Here is a 21,058-nt window from a genome sequence, read left to right as displayed (position 1 = left end):
ACATTTAGTTCTCTACTTATTTATTTCAGCTGCTCAGAATACACTTTCCAGCTACACTATGTTTTCTTGATCCTCATTTGATACAAACAAAATTTTTTTTAAATTTATTTCTGGCTTTTACGTTATTTCTTTTATTTCTACTTAAAAGAATTTGTTTATAGGAGTTTTTTAAAATTTGTTATTTACCTTCAATTTTAATAGCAATATAATATATTAACAAATGCAATTTTGTTTCCTCAACGGACGGATATTGAGTTGTTACACGTGTTTCACGAAAGTTCCTATCAGTGCTCGCTTTGTGTATTAACTTACACATCTCTCAACTCAAACCCAAACAATTAGTAATTCATGATTAATTTCACATTTTACAGCAAAAAATTGTAAAATTACATTAAGATTATCTTTAAGATTGTTTGTAAGATTTACTGGACTATCGTGTAAGATTCAGTATATCGTGTAAGATTCAGTGTATCCTGTAAGTATCAGTTGTTTCTCACTCTCTTATGTTTTTATTTATATATATATAGATTTATGTTATTTTATTATATTTATAAATTTGTTATAACTTTTAAAGTTTATAAGATAAGATTGTAAACTTTGTTTCATTATTGTTATTATTTCACCCTGCATTTTTTAAAGATAATTCGAATATTGTGTTTTAAGTTTAAACATTATTCATTTTCCTATCACATTTTACAACGAATATCTGTAAGATTATTTGTAAGATTTACTGTACTATCATGTACGATTACAAGTATCAGTTTTTCCTCACTCTGTTATATTTACATTTATACGTATATCAACACTAGCTGTACTATCCAGCGTGTCCCAAGTAATAACAAAGTCTTTGGTCAGAAAATTTAAAATAACATTTAACAACATTTGCCATTCTAACTTTTAAACTTTGTATCATGAGAAAAATGTTTTGTGCAGACCAAATAAATATAAAAAACATAAAATGACTATAAAAGTGATTAGATGTAAATGTGAAATAATTGGCAAGTAAAAGCTAAATTAAGCTGGTTTTTTATGATTACAATAAAAGATGATTCGGTAATAATACAATTAATATGAACCGAGAAAACAAAATAAAAATCTTGCGTATGTTGAATTGATAATAGCAACTCTTGCAAAGCAGTGCGTAGGTGGGTGTGGGTGTGTGTGGGTGGGTGTGTGTGGGTGTGGGTATGTGTGGGTGTTGTGGGTGTGGGTTGTGGGTGCGGATGTGAGTGTGAGTGTGGGTGCAGGTGTGGGTGTGGGTGTGTGTAAAAAAGGTTATTGTTCAATCAGAATCTATCCATTAATACTGTTTGCATGATATGCAGTTTGAAAGTTAGCATGAAAAATGCTGTTATATGTTGGATACAAATTTATTTTATGACCAAAGTTTTTTTTATTATCCGGGCAAAGCCGGCTAGCACAGCTAGTAATAGTATGAAGCTAAATAGATGCACATACATAGGTTGCATCGTTATCAGTAGTATAAAAAGTGTCTGACTGCTAAATTATCATGTAAGAACTTTGTTTACTTTATGTTATTAAACAATATACAACTCGCTTTTATACTTCAAGTTGATAAATATGTTACTTCTGTTCAGTAAAAGAAATTTTTTTTAGCTTGCTTGCGTGTGTACCAGGTTGACGTATATATTGGTTTTTAGATGTAGTCTTTTACGTAGATGTAAATCTGTGAGTAATTAAAACCATACTATATGGTAATCCTTTTTCACAAAATGTTTGCATTGCTGTCTTCGGAGTTTAAAAGGCTTCATAGATTTTAGAAGTTTCCACATGACTTCTAATAATTTACTTTAGCGGATGATTTCTGTTCTAAAAATAGATGTGAAAAGCATGTAAAATTGTCAGAATTATACATTTTAAAACTTTCTTTTCCTGCTTGAAATGATGAATATATTGCTTATGTACATCAAGACCATAAATTAATGTTGTGTCTTAACTTACATATACAAATTTACTTAGTAGTCAGGTAAGTCATTAAATTTGGTTTCTTGCAAGTTTCACAAAATCTACACTATTTGGTGTTGAACTAAAAGGTTCTAAACAAATTATCATTGTTTACTAAGTGTTGGCATTACTTTCTTTAAAGTTTAAATAAATCTGTAAACTTTTAGTTTGTCTTTAATGAATGATAACAGCAAGCAACTCATGGTCTAAACCTAATGTGACAAAAGTATGAAGTTGTCAAATTAATAAAGATCTGTTTTAACATTCAGTTGCTTAGAAAAATGTTTTTTTTTTGGACTCTACCAGTTGTTTAGCTTGACCATTAGATTAGAGCAATATAATAGTCATATAGTATGTTTCATGTTTGAATGGAACATATTTAATCTGTTAATCATTCGTTATTGGCATCAATGTACTGTTTGAACCTACAATTATAGTTACTCTATAAATGATAAACAAGCCACTATTTCTGTGTATAAATTTTCTTTCCAAAATTTATTTTTGCCATGATCTGTTGAAAGATATACACTTCCATATTTGTAACTTGACATATCTTAAATCTGTTACTGATATAAACTTACATGAATGTGAAAATAAACATAATCAATGTGGGTTTTGCATTTTACATTGAAATAGGAATTATTTGCTCATTGTAAAACAGAAGGCTATCAGAAAATAGTTGCATCTTACAAACTAAGTATTATGTAAAATGCAGATGCCTCAAACATGTCTTAATGCTTTGTCATAGATAAATAAATATATTACCGTAATGTAGTAATATATTATAGTAATGTTTCGGCATCTCTTTATAATAGATTCATCATTTTTGAAGTAAAGTTAAAAATACATTCATAGCTCTTTCTTGTGACAAATTGTTTATATATTCTTTATTTTTCCTTGAAAAAACTTACTGTTTGTTACTAGAAGTCTCCAATGGATGCATTTCATGAATATTACTGCATTGTGGACAACTGTCCAAATACTACATGTGGACAAGACATTACAAAAAGGCAACTTCTTGGTTCAATCAATAACCTTACCCTTCAAAGGAATGACACTACCAATTCTCATACCAACTGTACTGGTAGATATGCGGTAAGTGTGGTCAATCTTCATCATATCATCTGAGAAAGAAATCCGTTATTTTTATGTATTTTATAGCACTTATTTTTGATGTACCATACATATTGAAACTGTATCTTAATTCTATGTTAGTTGATAGTCTCATTGGCAAAGCCTTTTGATAACAAATCTGTAATATTTGAAAATGTTTTCAGTTCAAAATATTTTAGCTACTGGTTAACATAATTGTTTTCTGCATTTCCTTGTTCTATATTTCTGCATAAAATTTTCAATGATATACTTTTAAAGCACTTTGAGGCCTTCTAATGCTATTTTACTGTTGATAGCATTACCAAATCATAAGCTTTGTAATTAGATCAAATTATCAACATATGATGTATAACAACTAACGTTATCTCCATCAGATTTACGGTAGACGAATCTTATGATACTGACATGCGTTATACAGACAACCGCTATACAGCATCAATTATCTATTATATTGATATATATTATACCAATACCCGTTATAATGGTATTCATCACTTTGATAACCTTTATACTAATATTCATATTTCACACTTATATAATTTCATTTTTGGGAAACTTTTTTTGTTTTTATTTTAGCCACCAGAAGAGTATTACCATCACCTGGACCCTATGATTGACATCTTCAGACCACTCCAAAAATTCATGTTTTGTTTTAAGAAATTTTTGAAAGTCATTAATGCTTAGTTGATCCATGGATGTAAAAGATGAGCCAGATACATGTAAATGCTTGGCACATTTTAAAATGTTTTTATTACTGAAATTTTTCTACAAATATTTCACTCCTCTCTGAGCCGCTTGAAGATGTTTTTATATTTTGTTATTAAAATTAGTGATAGGAAATACTTATTATGACTTTCAAATATTCATATAATGTTTTAAGTTATAAAAGGCAGTCATTTTAGAATACTCTACAGCAAGCTAAAAATGACTGATTTACAATATTTAGTTCAAATAAATGCTTATTTCCAAATTTTCATTAGAACTGAAAAAAAACAGAAAAATTCCCTTTTAATATCTTATTAAAATATAATTATAACTGTTATATAAGAAAAAATAGTTTTTTCCAAAAACCTTTCAGCATGTCTTATAATATGAAAATTTATAAAACCACAAAATTTGTTAGATACCACACGTTACCAGACCATCTTCTAAGCGTTGTCAAGGCATGTTTAGCCATGGTTTTACATAACCTGATGCGTAATAAAACAGATATAAGGTCCCTTAGGTTATAATTTTGGTAGCTGTATTTTCATTTGTCATTGTCTTGATTAAATTAGTAATTTATCTCATAAAATGACTTGAAAAGTTTATTCATGGACAATATAACCTAAAATATTTGAGGCAAAAACTGTTATTGCAACATTTCCTATTCTTATTTCTACAGAAAACATATCAAGCCTCTTTTGAAAGACTGACTTTTATATAGAAAGTTTTTATTATGTGTGTGTGTCTGTGTGTGTCTGTGTGTGTCTGTGTGTGCGTGTGCGTGCGTGTGTTTGCGTGTGCGTGCGTGTGTGTGTGTGTGTCACACTCAATGACGTAATTTTATTACATCATAAAATCTTTAAAATTCTAAATATTTAGCATAAATTAACGAAGGTGTTAGAACAGCAAATCATATTATTTTATCAAATGGTTTTGCAAAACAGCACATTGTTTTCATCAGCAAAATAATTATATTATACAAGTAGGCCATAATGGTTGCAAAAATAGAAGTCAATCAAAAGCCTGCATGGTTATCTTCATGGTTATGTAACCAACTACATATAAACCTGAATGTAGATCTTTTTACACTAAGAAAGTTGTACCAAGAACAAGAGTGAGCTATGCAGACAGTTTCGGTGAATAGCATGCTGTAGAGGGGTTTTGGGCCATTTTGCAGTTGATGACCTTCGTGCTCAATAACCCCAGAATTTACACTATTTTTAGGGTGGTGAAAAATTTAAAATTGGTAATGGAAAAACTAAAACAATACAATTCGACAAAGAAAAACAGTGAATATATAAAAAATAAAAATAAAAATTAACAATAAAAATAGTGAAAAAATGACAATTATTAAAAAAAATAAATTAAAATATGGGATATATGAGATGGATATCATTGAGTGCAGTATAAGTCAAACATTTTTATAACATACTACTCCAGCCAAATACTTATTTGAAGTAAAACTCATAATAAACTAGCCGGATGCCCGCCATTGCACGAACAATAAAACAAGTTTTTATTCAAACAATTTACATTTAATCAACATATGCAACATCAAGATTTACCATTCTAACTTTTAAATCAATGTGTTCATTTATTTCTGTAAACTGTGTTATCTATGTTTACTGTGTTTATTTCTGTGTAACTTACAATGTACTGGCTACAATGTACTACCACAAATCTAAACTGATTGCAATAGTCTTGTTGGCTATATATGAGCTTACACGTTTTCCTTCATTCATGGGCATGTACCTTTTTCTGGTATGGCTTCACGGATATTTATTCTAATATGACTTAACACATAAAGCTAACTGCAGTGTTTAACGTAAAGCAATCAAAAATTGGCATGTATTCCAAGAGCCAGATTTATACTGTGGTGTAGCAAAATCAACAATGCAGTGTATTGTATAAATAGATGTTTGCAGAACTGGAGGTTGTGAGTTCAAATCCCAATTGCAGCGGATTTCTCATTCTTAAAACTTCATCGTTATAGCTGATCAAGCGGAAGTACAGACATAAGCATAGACAAATGAATAAATACGCAAACACTGACATTTCTATATATAGATGAGCAGCACGTATAGCGAGAGAGTACATGGTACAAAATTTAAAGCAACCATAGAACCAAAATACAAACTTGCTAATGTAAAACAAACTACTCCATACAGCATAGTATCAGTCAAACCTAAACCACTTAAATATGATTCATACATTGTGACAGTTTGTAATGAAAATACTAACAAAGAATTAAAAGTTTTTATGCTAAGATATATAGCTGATCAAACTATACCTAGCAAAAGATTCGTATGCAACAGCTTGCAACAAAAATCCAAAGACAGCAGACACACTTAGCACTCCATTTTGTGGGCTAATAACAATATACAATGTCTATATATGTTTCTCAAAGTATGTATGTTGGTACGTATTTTGACTATAAACCTTATAATATTGATATTGAAATCACGCGCCGCAACGGATTTGAAATAACGGCGATTTCTGGACAATTTTCTACTCCGGATGCTCTATCACTGAGCTAGAACACCATAGTGGTTAAAATGTTTCAATATAACGGATACACAATTCGCGTGCTAATTATTTTAGCCTTCAGCGTCGATGAGTTACGATGCTTCTGTTCAGAACTATTTTGGTACCAAAGTATATGCAACATGATGCTTATTTGTTTTTTTCGTCAGGGCTAATTTATTCTGCTCCATGATATCGATGATAATTAATCTATAACTTAATATTTGGGAAATTATGAACTGATTATATACGGTAATAAAATATATACGTCGCTGAACTTGCCTCGGCGAGTTATCTGTATTCATTATACGGTATATCCCTTGTCCGTTGAAATAAAAACATCTTGGAATGATATAACTAATGTTGAAAGTTTATGGTTTACTAAAATACATACTAAAACTTCTTTCAAGTATGTGTTTAGTAAACTAAATTTGTTCAAGTGAGATTCAGCACTTATGTAATACGCTTGTCTTGAAAATAAAAACTCTGCACGCAATACATTGTAATGTTATATTATCTGGACACGCAGACCATAGCCACTAAATTTACTAAAATCATTACAGGTACCTATAGTTACTAAGGTAAACATAGTATTTTGGCACTATTTTAATGATGATGATTAGTACCTATAGTCTACGAAATTAGCCTACATGTCAATTTTTGCATGCCAACACTGAAACAAAGTGAAATCATATAGTTCTTATATCAAATAATTTTGGATTGTAATCGCAGCATCAAGTAATGCTGTAAACGCGTGCTAATTACATGTATTTTAGCCTTGGGTTTTTCACCAAAGATTTTGAGATTTGGTCGTCTTGGAGCTCGAATATAAATTCGGTTCTTGACCAAACTGAAGCATGCGCATTGCAATTAATAAAGCTCCGGAAATGCATGAAATCCTTCGCTAGCAAATGGAGAAGCATTTTACGATGCATAAATTCTTTAAAAAAAAGATGAACGACAGGCGACATCTCCTCTACCAAAGAACTTTGTTAGGGAGATAAACCTTCCGGTCGAATTACCCTAAATTGTTTTGGAGGAGGTTTCTCTTTTAAAGATGTGAAGTAAACGTGCCATTGCTGTTTACATATTATTTTTTCTACGATTATTGATGTAACTGATCTGTTGCATTTTTAGCTGTTTCAGTATCAATTTTTGCATTTTTACTATTGTATCTTAACCTTTAATGTTTGAGATGTTTTAAGAACCAAACGTACAAAATATTTACTTTTGTTTCCTATTTCTATCATCATAAATAGAAAACCTTTTATTAAAATTAAACACGATCTATATCTACCCGTTTTTATTTATGGTATGCTGTTTACAGTACAGATGATAGTGTAAAATGTTTACCGAAATTGTTTTCTTGCCTTGGAATGGATTGCATAATTTACATAACATTATTTTAATGGTGAATTGTTTCGAATTTCGAACAACTCGGTTTTCGAACCACCTTCTTACACGCTGCTGAAAGTAAGGAAATCTTAAATTTACAGTGGTGTAAACACATTTATAGTTGTTATGTTTATTTTTAATTTAGTTGTCCTGCACAAAACCTCTTCTTCAGGATAGAAAGTTTGAAATTTAAAAATGTTTAAAAAGTTTTGAAAACCTTTACAGTTTTTATTTTCTCTTTTCATTTATTTCAATTACACAAAACACTTTTTTCTTGATATATAGTTTGAATGGTAAGTGGCAAATTTTGTTATATGTTAAATAAAAATAAATTATGCTTAATTACACTAAATTATAATTATATAAAAAAATTTTACTTTTTCATTACCTCATTAATTAAATTTTTTTTATTGTAATCATAGCTAAACAAACCATTTCTTTCATAATATGAAATTTAAAAGTTTTAATGGTTTGAAAAAAGCTTGAAAACCTTTACAGTAGTTTTATTTTCCCTTTTCAATCATTTTAACTGCTTAAAAATATTTTCTCATGATATGAAGTTTAAAAATTAAAATAGTAAATGTTAAATAAAAATAAATATTTTGTCAAAAGACTTTTATTACCCGGGCCACACTGGGCTTTCAACTAGTTAATCAATTAAAAAATAAATGATAAAGTTACCATCATTGCTTGAATTTATATTAATGAATCTTATTGAACAGGTTTTACTGATTTACTTTTTATCATGAGAATTCCCTTTTGTATAAATGACAAGATCTTGAACTAAAACTAGGAGAAAAGCAATATCATAAAATGAGACCAAGAAATTATCAACCATATCTTATAGTTTTTTTGTAAATTGAGCCTATATATATCGGCAATACTTATTTCAATAGGTGGAAGAGAACTTCATTTACCACTAGAACTTGGAGATCAAAGTGTAACAGTATTGAGATAGATTGCTAAAAATGAGGCATAAATAATTATAAATACATGATACGATCTGAGTTATTACATGTTTTACACAAGGAAATCAAAGCAAATCCCTTAGTTACAAACAAATTTACCCTAGGACACTTATATTTTGCTAGTATTTAGTTTCATGAGTAGCATACAGATTAAAACTTTGCTGCAACCCAATTTCGCGGCTCTGATGAGTGCCGCAATATATATAGTGATAATATAGTGATGTGAAAATAAATGTAGTGGAACAAACATATAAACAGATTCCTCAGGTCCAGTTCACTAGTAAGAAAACATTTTCAATTCAGGAATAGTTTGTATTTGTGAACCGCAAGTATAAATGTGTGGGCAAGATCAACAATGCAATTTGATCATTTGTTGCCATTTGTTTCTTGGACTATCAATGAACAAAGCTGTTTAATTTTGCATTTTTGCTCGTTCATTATGATAGTTTAGTTTCACTCATGAAAGTTTTGCAAAAGGATGACTCCGCAAAAACAAAAAAGTTCTACGAAGCGAATATATAAGTGCCCTAATAAAACCTAAAATAAAAAGAGGTGGAGATGTTCATGAAGATATAAAACTAATGTACACTGGTGGATCTGTGGAGGCTGGTATCGCCTACATAATGTTAGCGAAGGTTTTACAATTTTTAAATTATAAAACTCCACGTTTCATTTACAGCTTTCATAATTTCAATTTTACTTGCATTTGAAATACTTGTACCTTTACTAGAAGCCAAGTTTTTTATTCTTGCTTCTCCAATTAACCTATACAATTTTATTTATTGTTCATGATATCATTAAACTCATTTTTATTTATAACACCATTGTTTATAGTAGCAGAAGCTCTCAAAAGTAAAGAATTGTATACAAAGTCTACTTCATTAGCGATAAAAGAGTATTTTGACTTTTTTTAGATACTGTATCGGTTTAGTCATAGAGATGGTACCACTGGCGCAAACTGCTCCTAAATTGCCTAAGGGTATAGCCGGTAACATACCAACCAATGATCTTGCTAAAACTGCACCGGCTGTGGACTTTCTCAGAGATATTATACTACATATCATTGCTACGCCTTTACAAACGCTAACAGCCTTTATGTGTTTTTATATAAATAACTTCTATTGTTTACTATCTTTTGCAATTCTCTTCGTAACAAAGGTATTTCATTCGTTTTAAAGACGAGTGGATCTGACAGTACCAATCCCTCAAGACTAGGATATAATTAATTTATTGCTTCTGTCATTTATCTATTAACAAAAATGTCAACATTGAGAGGACTTCAAAACTTCTTTATTGGTTATATGCTCACATCCACTTGCAACTTTCTCACAGTTTACATAGAGTTTCTTCTTTATAGGTTAGTACATACATTACCAGTAAAAAACATTTATTATGTTTTCCTATGTCTATGGACTCAAATATGTATTGAGTTCATATAATATATTTTATCATCAATGTCTGACACAGTATTTTTTTGTTATTGTCTTGGTAGTAATACAATTATTAGTTTTCATACTACCAAGACTTTAGAACCTATAAATTTAGAATGACAAAGATTCAATAGCCCATGCAGCAGTAAAATATACCTGAAGCGAATGGCTCCCTAAAGAGAACAATAACTCGAGTGAGTAAGCAATAAAAAATACACTATCAAGGATTTCTAAAAATTGGAAGCCTCATTCGGAAATTGGAAGTAGAAAATGACTGTTTACGTTATTATTTCTCCTAGTTGTGATACTATAGCAGTGATTCTGGAGGCAAGTTCTTCAACTGAAGCATGAGAAACGTCTTAGCTACAATGAATAAAACACTTGACTAGAACAATTGTGTCCTGGCCAACACTCGATAAGAACATCACAGAGACTTAACAGCAATGCGATACTTGCACAGGACAGCAGATACATGTAGACTAAATCTTTTGCCAGTAAATGCTTGAATAATACTTGAGATACCGCAGAGTTGTGCCAACATGGATTATGCAATCGAATGCGTGGGAACTAACTGGTTCTTGTTGATAGATGCTTGCATCCAGAGCCTTTGCATTGCTCCCACAGAATTTATTTTACTAAAAGATATTAATAACATTCTAGGAACTGACTTTGCACACTTTGAATATCATCATACTGTCGTCTTGAACTAGTGCACCAGTTTCACATGAAATGAGTTTACGCAACCATGTTAAGAATGAGGAGTTCTACATTTTAATGGGGCGCCATGTCATCTTAGTAAGAATGAAGCTGCTGATCAATTAATTTAATTATTCAAGCCATATCAGGAAAAGTCCCCTCTACCACTCAAAGAAAGTTCGCAGTAGTTTTTGGCACAATACAGACAAACACTTTTATTTTATGGATTTAATTTAATGAACTGCTAACTGTGCATCAAATACATACCACGAGAGATATTCTTCTTCTCCACCGGCATATCCAGCAAAATAAACCAGGTAGAAGCACTAACTACATGTATAAGAAACCTATGTTAATACCAAATTGAAACACCATGCTTTACACTCCACCGTGGAGCCATAACAGGCCAAAAGCCAATATGAATAAAAGTGGTGGTACTTCAGATTCTAGGGAATATAGCAGCCAACCTCAAGAATAAACTTAGAAAACCTGTCTGTAAACCACATTCGGACCATAATATAGAAACCCAGAAAATGAGGAACTCCCAGTTGACCATTTCATAGTATTCAATGACTCGCAGACAGCTACACTGTTAGCAACTACATGTATGATGCAACAAATAAGACAATTATACCCACAGAAAACCTTTGACGCTCAAAATGATAATAAAATTAAACCGTATAAATCAGTCATAAGATATTGCTGACGAACACTCTGGTCTGGCAAGCAAGTGTTGCATGACTAGTTTTCTATTAATAATGAAAATACCACATTAACTTACAAGTTATTTTTTATTTGCTACATATTCTATGCTTGACACAAGCTTTTAGTCATACTGTGTATATAATAAGGATCTTATCTAGGAAACGCCTAGACTTTTGTTTTTGTGCAATAAGCCAGAAAGGTTAACACGAAGCATAAATGACGTTATTGTTCAAGCGGCTTCTGAATTTATAAAGAAAACTTGTTAAGTTTTTACATGTACATGTCTACATGCAATATAGGTTAGACGTTTCTAAAAATAAAATAAGTTGCAGTCCACCAAAATAAATGATAAAACATATGAATGAGACGTTTCAAGTATAAAACTTTTGTCATCTTTCAATTCCGCGCTTTTCTTATTTATGAAGGTAGATTAGTTTGTGCAGACGACACAAGTAATGGCATTGTTTGACTTGTAAGGTGGGCAAGGAACTCCTTTATCGCAAACAACTCCATTGAAAAAAATTCCTGAACCATTGTCATCAGCACTCTCTCCATCTCTATATTCTGGCTCAGCATCAATGCACTCAAATGTTGTCTTCCCATTATCATCAGAAAATCCTGACATCAAATACCCTAAAATACATATAATAACCCTTTTGAAATATTTCTATGCTTTCTACTTACGGCAGTAAATGTTATACATTTGATCAGTATAAAGTTGCTATTATATAAAAACTTCTAACTTGGTAAACAAATTTTGAGGAATTTGTTACACAAACAATTTGGAAAATTTACATGTTTTGATGAAAAGGTAGTTATTAACACTAGCCTTATGCCTTTGTAAATTTGCTACATTACTACAGCAAAAATCATTAGGCAATTTAAAATTTAACCATGTTATAAAATGTCACTCATTTAAGTTGGTCAGCAAGGAGGCGAATGTATGTTATCTTGTAAACTTCATTTATTTAGCCAATTAGACTATGAATTATGATGTAAATGCCAAAGAATGGCCAATGTGTGAACGGAAGACAAAATGACTTTTGTTGGCTACACTTTTAATAAAGTCCCCCTATCCAGTCGCCACACTACTTCATTTTTAACATTGCTTCAATAAATTTTGCCAGACCATTTTGATCAAACAAGACTGACAAGCTACTAACATCAATTAAAGTTTGGGGCAAGCAATCTTACAAGCATCAAGCATTTAACCATCATGAAGTATGACTATAGTATGATAGACAGTGAGATGAAAGATTCCATGGTCATGTGATGAAGTAATAATAACCATTGACACAACACGTACGTGTAAGTAAAATAAAAGTACTAATTATGAAAGGATTTGGTAATTTTTTCTCAAGATGTGACTGATAAAATTATTGACAAATTTTAATTGCCAACTGAAACTTAAAATTACTAAAAGCTAAAAATCTGCATTAGAAAGTTAATTTTCCAACTATTTGCTTGAATTCTCACATTTTTGTTCCTTTCCTGAGACTACAATAGCAATCAATCAGCAAAACACCTTTTAAATAACTGAATCACCTATGTGTAACATACCTTCGTATTCAAATGTCCACTCATTGTCAGGGCAGTTTCTTTTACCAGGAATCATGATTACAGATGATCTGGTTTTAGCTTGGCAGACAGCACATGGAGCATTTTGGTCATGAGCAAAACTTCTGAATATACCAAAGTTGTATGTCTGATATTCTGTACCCGCTATTATGCTTATGTTGGTGTTAATTGTGTTATGACTGTTATGTTCAGCATCATATGCCATGCACTGATAGTTTGCTCCACCTCCTTTAATTATCCGCCTAGATCCTCCTGTAAAGCCTAAAAATTGGCACAAGGATGTTATAGCTATCCCATAATTAAAGTCTAGCAGGATGTTATAGACACATTATAATGCATCCTGCATTATGCAAAGAGGAAAACTCTGTCTATCTGCCTGGAATTTTGATTGTGATTGACTTCCATGTTACTCTTCTCATTTTTAAGGCAAATTTCTATTATCAGTGTTACCATCAAATGGCAAATGTTTATGCTTGACAGGCCTGTTCTGTTTTTCAATTAGATTTTGCAATTTACAGTGCCACTTTGCAGTGCAAAAACCATGTATTTAAAAATATTTCTTTGATGTTTGTAGATTAACGCTATTTTCTCTCGTAGTACCACTTCAAAAACCTATGTGCACATAGCTGCAAAGAAGTATATATATACACGAGGATGAATAGCGATGTCTAACCTTTGGCACAATCATAAACATTTGACATCAAGTGATTATGTAGAGAAACAGTTATATAAGGAACTGAGGAATGTGTCTTCAAACTTCAATTTATGTAGTATAAAAGAAAAAGATTTTCAATGTAAATGACTGCATTTAACTGAACTAAAAACAGCTGAACCGGAAATTGTAATGAATGCTTAAGATAAGCATAATAAATTGAAATAGGATGCAGGATTTTTGCCAGCATTTACAAATAGCCTTTTATTTTCCATTACCATTAATACAAAATACATGTAGGTCCTTTTTCACTATTGGCTATTCAACCTCCCAAAAGATTCCATGCCAAGTTTTGGTGCTTATTTTAAACGTAATGCAATCAAAACCATTTACTGTGCCTGGATCGAAAATTTTGCAGTGCTCAGAGTTATCCTTACATTAAATTAACCCAATCCATCATCAGATTTTTTTCTCAGATTAATTTTAACCCATAATTATAAGCCAACTTGTATTACAAAAAAGAGTTTGCTATATAATTTTTATAGAGATATTGGCAGTTGACAAAAAGCTAGTTCATATTAATAACTTAGGGTCACAAAAAAGTGTTCTATATTTTATTTGTGCATTTTTCTTAAGTATCATGGCAACACAAAGCTGGAAACCTCAATGAAACAAAACAATCATCCTCTAACTTTTTGCCCATCAACTTATAAAACCTTCATTGGAAATTAACTTCAAGGAAACCTGCACTTTCCTGATAACCAGTTGTAGTAATTTCTCTGTTTCCCTACATCACTTATGATTAACTTATCTCAAACACAGCCTCAAAACAAGCTCAGGCAAAATGCATGTGCTTATGAAATTATTGACAGTGAAAGGCAATTCAGTTGCAAAGTTTTTGAGATTCATTTGTTTAAAATAGTGCTAAAGTGCAATTTTCTCTATACAGCTGCTATTTTAATTCAACTATTATGCCACAATTCAGTAAAATCTGTAAACAAATCTTCATGTTGGTTGAATCTTTTAAAAATGAGCCCTACAAAGTTTGTGTAACACTCAGAAGTGGTCATCAAATAAATTAAAATTTATTATCTCAGAATATTAGCAAGTTTTGAGGCAAATAGTTGCTACTGTAAGCATCCATAATAGGAGTTTTCACTTTTATTTATTTTAATATACTCTCTAAAATAAATACCTACTTGCTTCTTTGAACTCTGAAAGGCTAAAAAAAAGAACGATGCTGTCAGCTAAGAAAATTTTAATTTTCATGCTTTCGATAAAAATCAAACAACTATTAATTCGAAAGCAAAAAAGGTTTAAATACTTGTGTGAAAACTTAAATACTGTGTATGACATAAAGATCCAGGCTCTATAGAATAGTCACTTCTAACCATTTTTTCAAAATTTAAGACACTGTCAAGAAGGTTTCCTAAAAATTATTCAAGAGCGTAAATGGTTTTGACTATCTTTTAGAGATTTTTTCTAGACTTTTTGTGTACTCATGAAATAAGGTTTATTTAGTTGAAGTGCAAAAACACTCTGAATAATTTCAGCAGTAACAGTACCAATTTAGAACAGCAATCTGATTATTTAATAATATTATAGTACACCAACTGAGTTGACAGCTTCTAATACTCCTCTAACAATTCATATGTGTAGTGGTCTATGATATTTCAAGAGCACCTCCGACATGTTACCTCAACATTTTTTGCATGTATAATACTCCCGGATGAGAGTTAAGGTGTGTGGCTACGGCTTGTTGTAAGAAAAACAAAATTCAAAGGCTGAAGTTATTTTAAAATGTCAAATGTTCATTTCACAAAATATTTTGTGGTTATGGGAATAAGGCACCATATTGCATAACTTTATTTGTTGGTATGTAGTATTCATCATTGCTTATTTTACTGTTTTAATTTATTCGCATTACAAAAACATATCACAGAATACTACTGTAATTAGGTTTGTTGGTGTTAAAATAGTCACATGTTCCACAAATTCCAAAGTTGGAGTTACCCCTAGCTCAAAGACCTATTACTAAGTTTGATGTTGCTTCACCATGAATAGGGTCTCAATAAAAGCATGTTTTAAAATAAATGCTACATGTATTTGTCCATGTCCATGAGTCGACAGATTCAGCAGTGATAAGTCTAACAAGTTGAAAAAGTGAGATACTAGAATTCCAGCTAACCCTAGTATATTTTAATACAGACATGTTTTGATGTACCAGCTGAATGCTGTCCAGGACCCAAGTCGTATTTCAATTTATATATATATATATATATATCAAATAAAGTTTTCTTACATATCGTAACCAAATAAAAATTTGTAAGTTTTATCATAGAAAAAACTCAATGAAAAAAAAACAATTTTTTTTAGAAATTCCAGTTTTTCATCTAAAATTGCAATGTAAAAACTAGCCTACTTATCTAGTGGCTATGGTCTGCAATAAAATGTAACATTATTATGTGCAGTACTGTATGCAGTTCTTGTTTTCCAGAAAAATGGTAGTGGCTAGCACTGGTGTGAGAGGGAGTCGGTGCACCATTTTTGACACACTGTGCTTTTGTGACACTATATAACACATCATTAAATTTTAATTAAATAAGCTTATCTTACAATACACACTTGTAATAAATTGTAAATCTTATGCTAAACTTATTCTAACTTGGTTTTTGATTTTGGTTTTTACGTGTCTCCTTTATCTGGCTTTGTTCTTGAAGCCTCTCTCTTACCTTAACTTTCAGAGACTTTTAAAACACTTCTTCACACTAATCCAATAGAAAAGACCAAGTTATGCTGTGCTCAAAAGTGGCATCTCGCGTACTTGGCAACTTAGCTGCTGCATAAAGACCTATCTTGTTTCCTCATATCTCAAATTTATCTTAAATTTAGCTCAAATTTCAAGGAGAAAATTTGCAGGGCAGTCACTCGTTGTCTAAAACTTTTTGTACGTTGTAAAGCTTGTAGGTTGATGTCTGACTGTACAAGCATGTTGGATGTTTTCCAAATCATTTTGGCCATATTTTATGTAGCTGTAGCAGATATTATTTTTCTTTTATTTACATGTATATACTACTTACTATATATATAATACATACTATATATATATATATACTATATACTCATACGATATACATGGATATTATATACTATATATACTACATACTATACACATACTGCATACTATAAATATGCTATATACTATATATATACTACATACTATATATATACTACATACTATATATATATATATACTAAATATTATAAATACATGTATATTACATACTATATATATACTACATGCTATATATACATGTATGTTACATACTATATATATTCTACCTACTATATATATACTTAATACTATATATACATGTATTTTACATACTATATATACCTACAGTGTATATATTACATACTATATATATACCAAATACTATATATACCAAATACTATATATACATGCATATTACATACTATATATATGCTAAATACTATATATACATGTATGTTACATAATATATATATTTTACCTGCTATATATATACTTAATACTATATATACATGTATATTACATACTATATATACTACATACTATATATATACTACACACTATATTTATAATACATATTATATATGTACTACTTACTATATATATACTACATACTATATATATACTATATACTATATATACTACACACTATATATAATACATACTATAAATACTACATTCTATCTATATACTAAACACTATATTTAATACATACTATAAATACTACATTCTATCTATATGCTACATGCTATATATAATATATACATGAATAAATCTCAATGTTTGTCTGTATATGTGTGTAGTTTGTTATGTCCAGCTATAGCTATAGCTGGAATTATGCAATTCTGTTTTAGTAAGCTAAATTCATATGAGTTAGACTCAACCTATATGCTACATGTCTGTTTTGAAAGTAAGACCCCGCACACAGTACGTTACTTTTTCTGGCAGATCATAAGAACAGAATGCACTAAAGTTATTGTAGGTAACTATAGTTACTAAGGTTAACATATAATTTGATGCTATTTTTTATGATGATGATTTTTACCAGGCAGTGATTGCATTAAATAATTATTATGGGTTAATATACCACTCTATACGTCTATACAATATTTCTGCCTCATGATGCCAAAACTGAAGCGAAAAAAATCCTATAATTGTATACCAAATATTTTATTGTAATAGTAGCAAAACAAACTAAATTTAGCCATTACTTGTTAATGATTTCATATTTATTTTTGATACTTTTACAGTTTTATTTTTCCTCCTAAATTATTTCAACAAAAACACTTCTTTCATGACATGAAATTTCAAAGTTACAGCTGTTTGAAGTTTTAAAACGTTTACAATTGTTTTATTTTTCTCTCTCGATTCATTTGAACTGCACAAAAGCAATTTTCGCATTACGTGAGGTTTAAAAGTTAAAATTGCATAGATAGTTGAATAAAAAAACATTTTAAAGACTTTCTTTATTACCCGAGAAACGCCAAGCATTCATGCATTATATATATATTATATACATCTAATATATATATATATATATATAAGATATATAAGTAAGTAGCAGTGAAATTTGAACAGAATTCCGCTGAGCAACCAAAATTATGTTTGTTTTTGTGTAAAATCATAGCAAATATTATTTATAATTTTGTAAATTAAAGATTGTAATTTTCCAGCAGCCTCTACATTCATTAAAAGGCAATGTTAGTCAAAGCTGCACATCAATTACTAGTTTGCAGATAAAATCAGTAATAATATAATTTACAGAATTGCGTAAAACAAATGGTGCTCTACAAAGAAATACTTTACAAAGCGTAGTAATAACAGGTTTGAAGTAAACAAATAATGTTGGATAAAAAACCTCTACCTTCACCTAACCAGCACTCTATAACTGCGTCATCCAGGTTGCAAAACAAATATTAGTGTGTTACAATACAATAAGCCAACCACAAAAGATGTTTGTGTCTATAATAATTGTTTCTGATATCCTTCTGACTAATATTAAGTATATTGACTAAATGATTCTTAATGTTGCCACTGAAGTGCATGTATTTTATACGCCTTCTTTGATGAGATATATTTTGTAGCAATTACGTGTGTCAGTATACATTGCTCAAAGCTACTAAAATACAAAGTCAGCATTTGTTCCCTTGCACAACGTATACATGCCTCCAATGATGTTTTGCTAAAATATGATGGTATAATTTTAATCATGTATGAGTTCTTTATTCATTGTCCTCTTTACTCTAGCTCCACATTTTGTCTTTAACCTTTTTGATTTGAATATAAAATATTACCCGCTGATGCTACCACTAGCCAAGTTGGGCTCAACAAGACTGCAAACAAGTTTAAAAGTTTGAGGTAACTTACCTGTAAAGCTGCTTACTTAAAAGCAAAACTATTTTCATGACAATAAAGATTGTTAATAAAACTGTTTTAAAACTAAAGTTATTTGTTCATTGAATCAGTATTTACCCCACAAAAGAATTCAGTTTATACAAAGTATACCTTTGTAAACTAGCACTGCATCAGATCCGCACGTAGTTCGTCCCCATCTAGTGTAAACTGCACCACCAGCTGCATCTCCAGGATCTCCTTTAGGACCAGGTTCACCCGCTCTCCCTTCATTACCTTGTGCACCAGAATTTCCAGCAGCACCTACACAAGTAGACCTACTACATATTTTGGTACACAGCCGGATTAATTTAACTAATAACCGATTTGCATGATTCAAAACAATGCAAAAGTTACACCTGATTCAAGGTGTACAAGAAAAACCAAAATTTGTCTTTTTCATGCAAAAATATTTGCTTATTTATTCAATGAACTTTCTCTATGAGAATCCAAGCAGAAAGAGACCTTTAGCACAATTTTTTCATAATAACAATAACGGTTATCAATCATACACATTATTGAAAGTTTAGTAATTACATTAAACTGCATTGACCATGTGACCTCCAAAGCATGGGAAATGTGAGCCTGTGAGTTTTGTTCCTGTAATGTTTTAATGCGCTAGAGGCATTCACAATGTTTGCAGCTATGCAATGACATCCTGCTATTTTCCAACCATTGATTAGTTTAATAAAGTATGCAAAACTGAATATTTTGATTTGTTACTAGGCTTCTGAAACATTCAATCATAATTATATTAAAGCGATTTATTCAGAAAGGTTGCACACTGCTATGATGCCTTAGTTAAAATAATTGTAACACATGGTTTGCATTGCATTATATAAGCTTATTACATGTAGATGGTCTTTCTTTGATAACATTTACTAAAGTACGGCTGAATGTCTAATCTTGTTGCCTTTTTATAAATTAGCTAAGATGTCAAAACTAAAAATAGCAGAATATTGCCAAACTTATTAGATAGTGTTACCTTTTTCTCCATCTCTTCCATCTCTGCCTGGTAATCCATCGGCTCCATCTCTACCTGGCAATCCATCCGCTCCATCTCTACCATCTGCTCCATCTCTTCCATTTTCTCCATCTCGCCCGTCCCTGCCAGCTACTCCTGGAGGTCCGGGAAGATCAGGTGGCCCAACTACATTTAGACACACATCAGACATGATTTTGGTGAAATCAATTTCATTACTCGATTGCCTGTATATAAAAACTTCAAATGAAAGTTTTCAATATTTATCCAAACAGACTTATTGCTGCTTAGTTTTCAACTAGAAGACTTTCAAAATGATTTCTTTAATTTTTTCACTTTTACTGACATTTAAATTATTATTTTATTTACCTTACATTTACAAAACATCTATCATTTTTGAAATGAGTAGCTGTGGCAAAAATCAATTTTGTCATCTAAAAGAAATGGTTTTTCAAAGTGTTTTACAAAATGTTATAAGTAACAATCATTGGTAAAGAAATAAACAAAATTTGTCATTTATCACAGTGTACATAAGTATTCAGTCAATGTCTCCTCTAGTCCCCTGACAGTCTTGTGTGCTCTGTGAGAGATCATCATGTGTAATAAGTATCTGCAAAATTATTCCGTATTTTAAGCTTATGGAAAAGGGTCAAAGGTCAAAGTTGGTAGTGCGTCCAGCCGCAAATTTCAATATTTGTGTATGATATCTGTATGATGCGTTCTTATTTGTGGAAACATTATCTATCAGTTTATTAAATGTCTGCTAATATATTGACTGCTGAAAAACAATGCTTATTAAACATTATTCTAGTTAGTGCGACATTGTTCTTTCTGAGTTGACTAGATATATGTAATAATGCCTTTATCCAATCATTTAGCAATTTTTGTTTGTAAAGTCATTTC

General features: G+C 30.7%; 1 protein-coding gene across 1 annotated transcript; it reads right to left on the bottom strand.

Moving 5' to 3' along the window:
- Positions 1 to 11,930: 11,930 nt before the first annotated feature.
- On the bottom strand, positions 11,931 to 20,348 carry LOC137400952 (short-chain collagen C4-like). The gene is made up of 4 exons (XM_068087289.1): positions 20,159 to 20,348; positions 19,288 to 19,437; positions 13,061 to 13,339; positions 11,931 to 12,133 (listed from the first exon to the last, which is right to left on the bottom strand). The coding sequence occupies exons 1-4, from the start codon at positions 20,346 to 20,348 to the stop codon at positions 11,931 to 11,933; spliced, it is 822 nt and encodes a 273-aa protein (XP_067943390.1).
- Positions 20,349 to 21,058: the final 710 nt, after the last annotated feature.

Source organism: Watersipora subatra, chromosome 7, assembly GCF_963576615.1.
Source record: "Watersipora subatra chromosome 7, tzWatSuba1.1, whole genome shotgun sequence".
NCBI classification, from domain to species: Eukaryota; Metazoa; Bryozoa; class Gymnolaemata; order Cheilostomatida; family Watersiporidae; genus Watersipora; species Watersipora subatra.
Note: the sequence above shows the minus strand (reverse complement) of the source record. Positions and strands in the feature narration are given on the sequence as shown.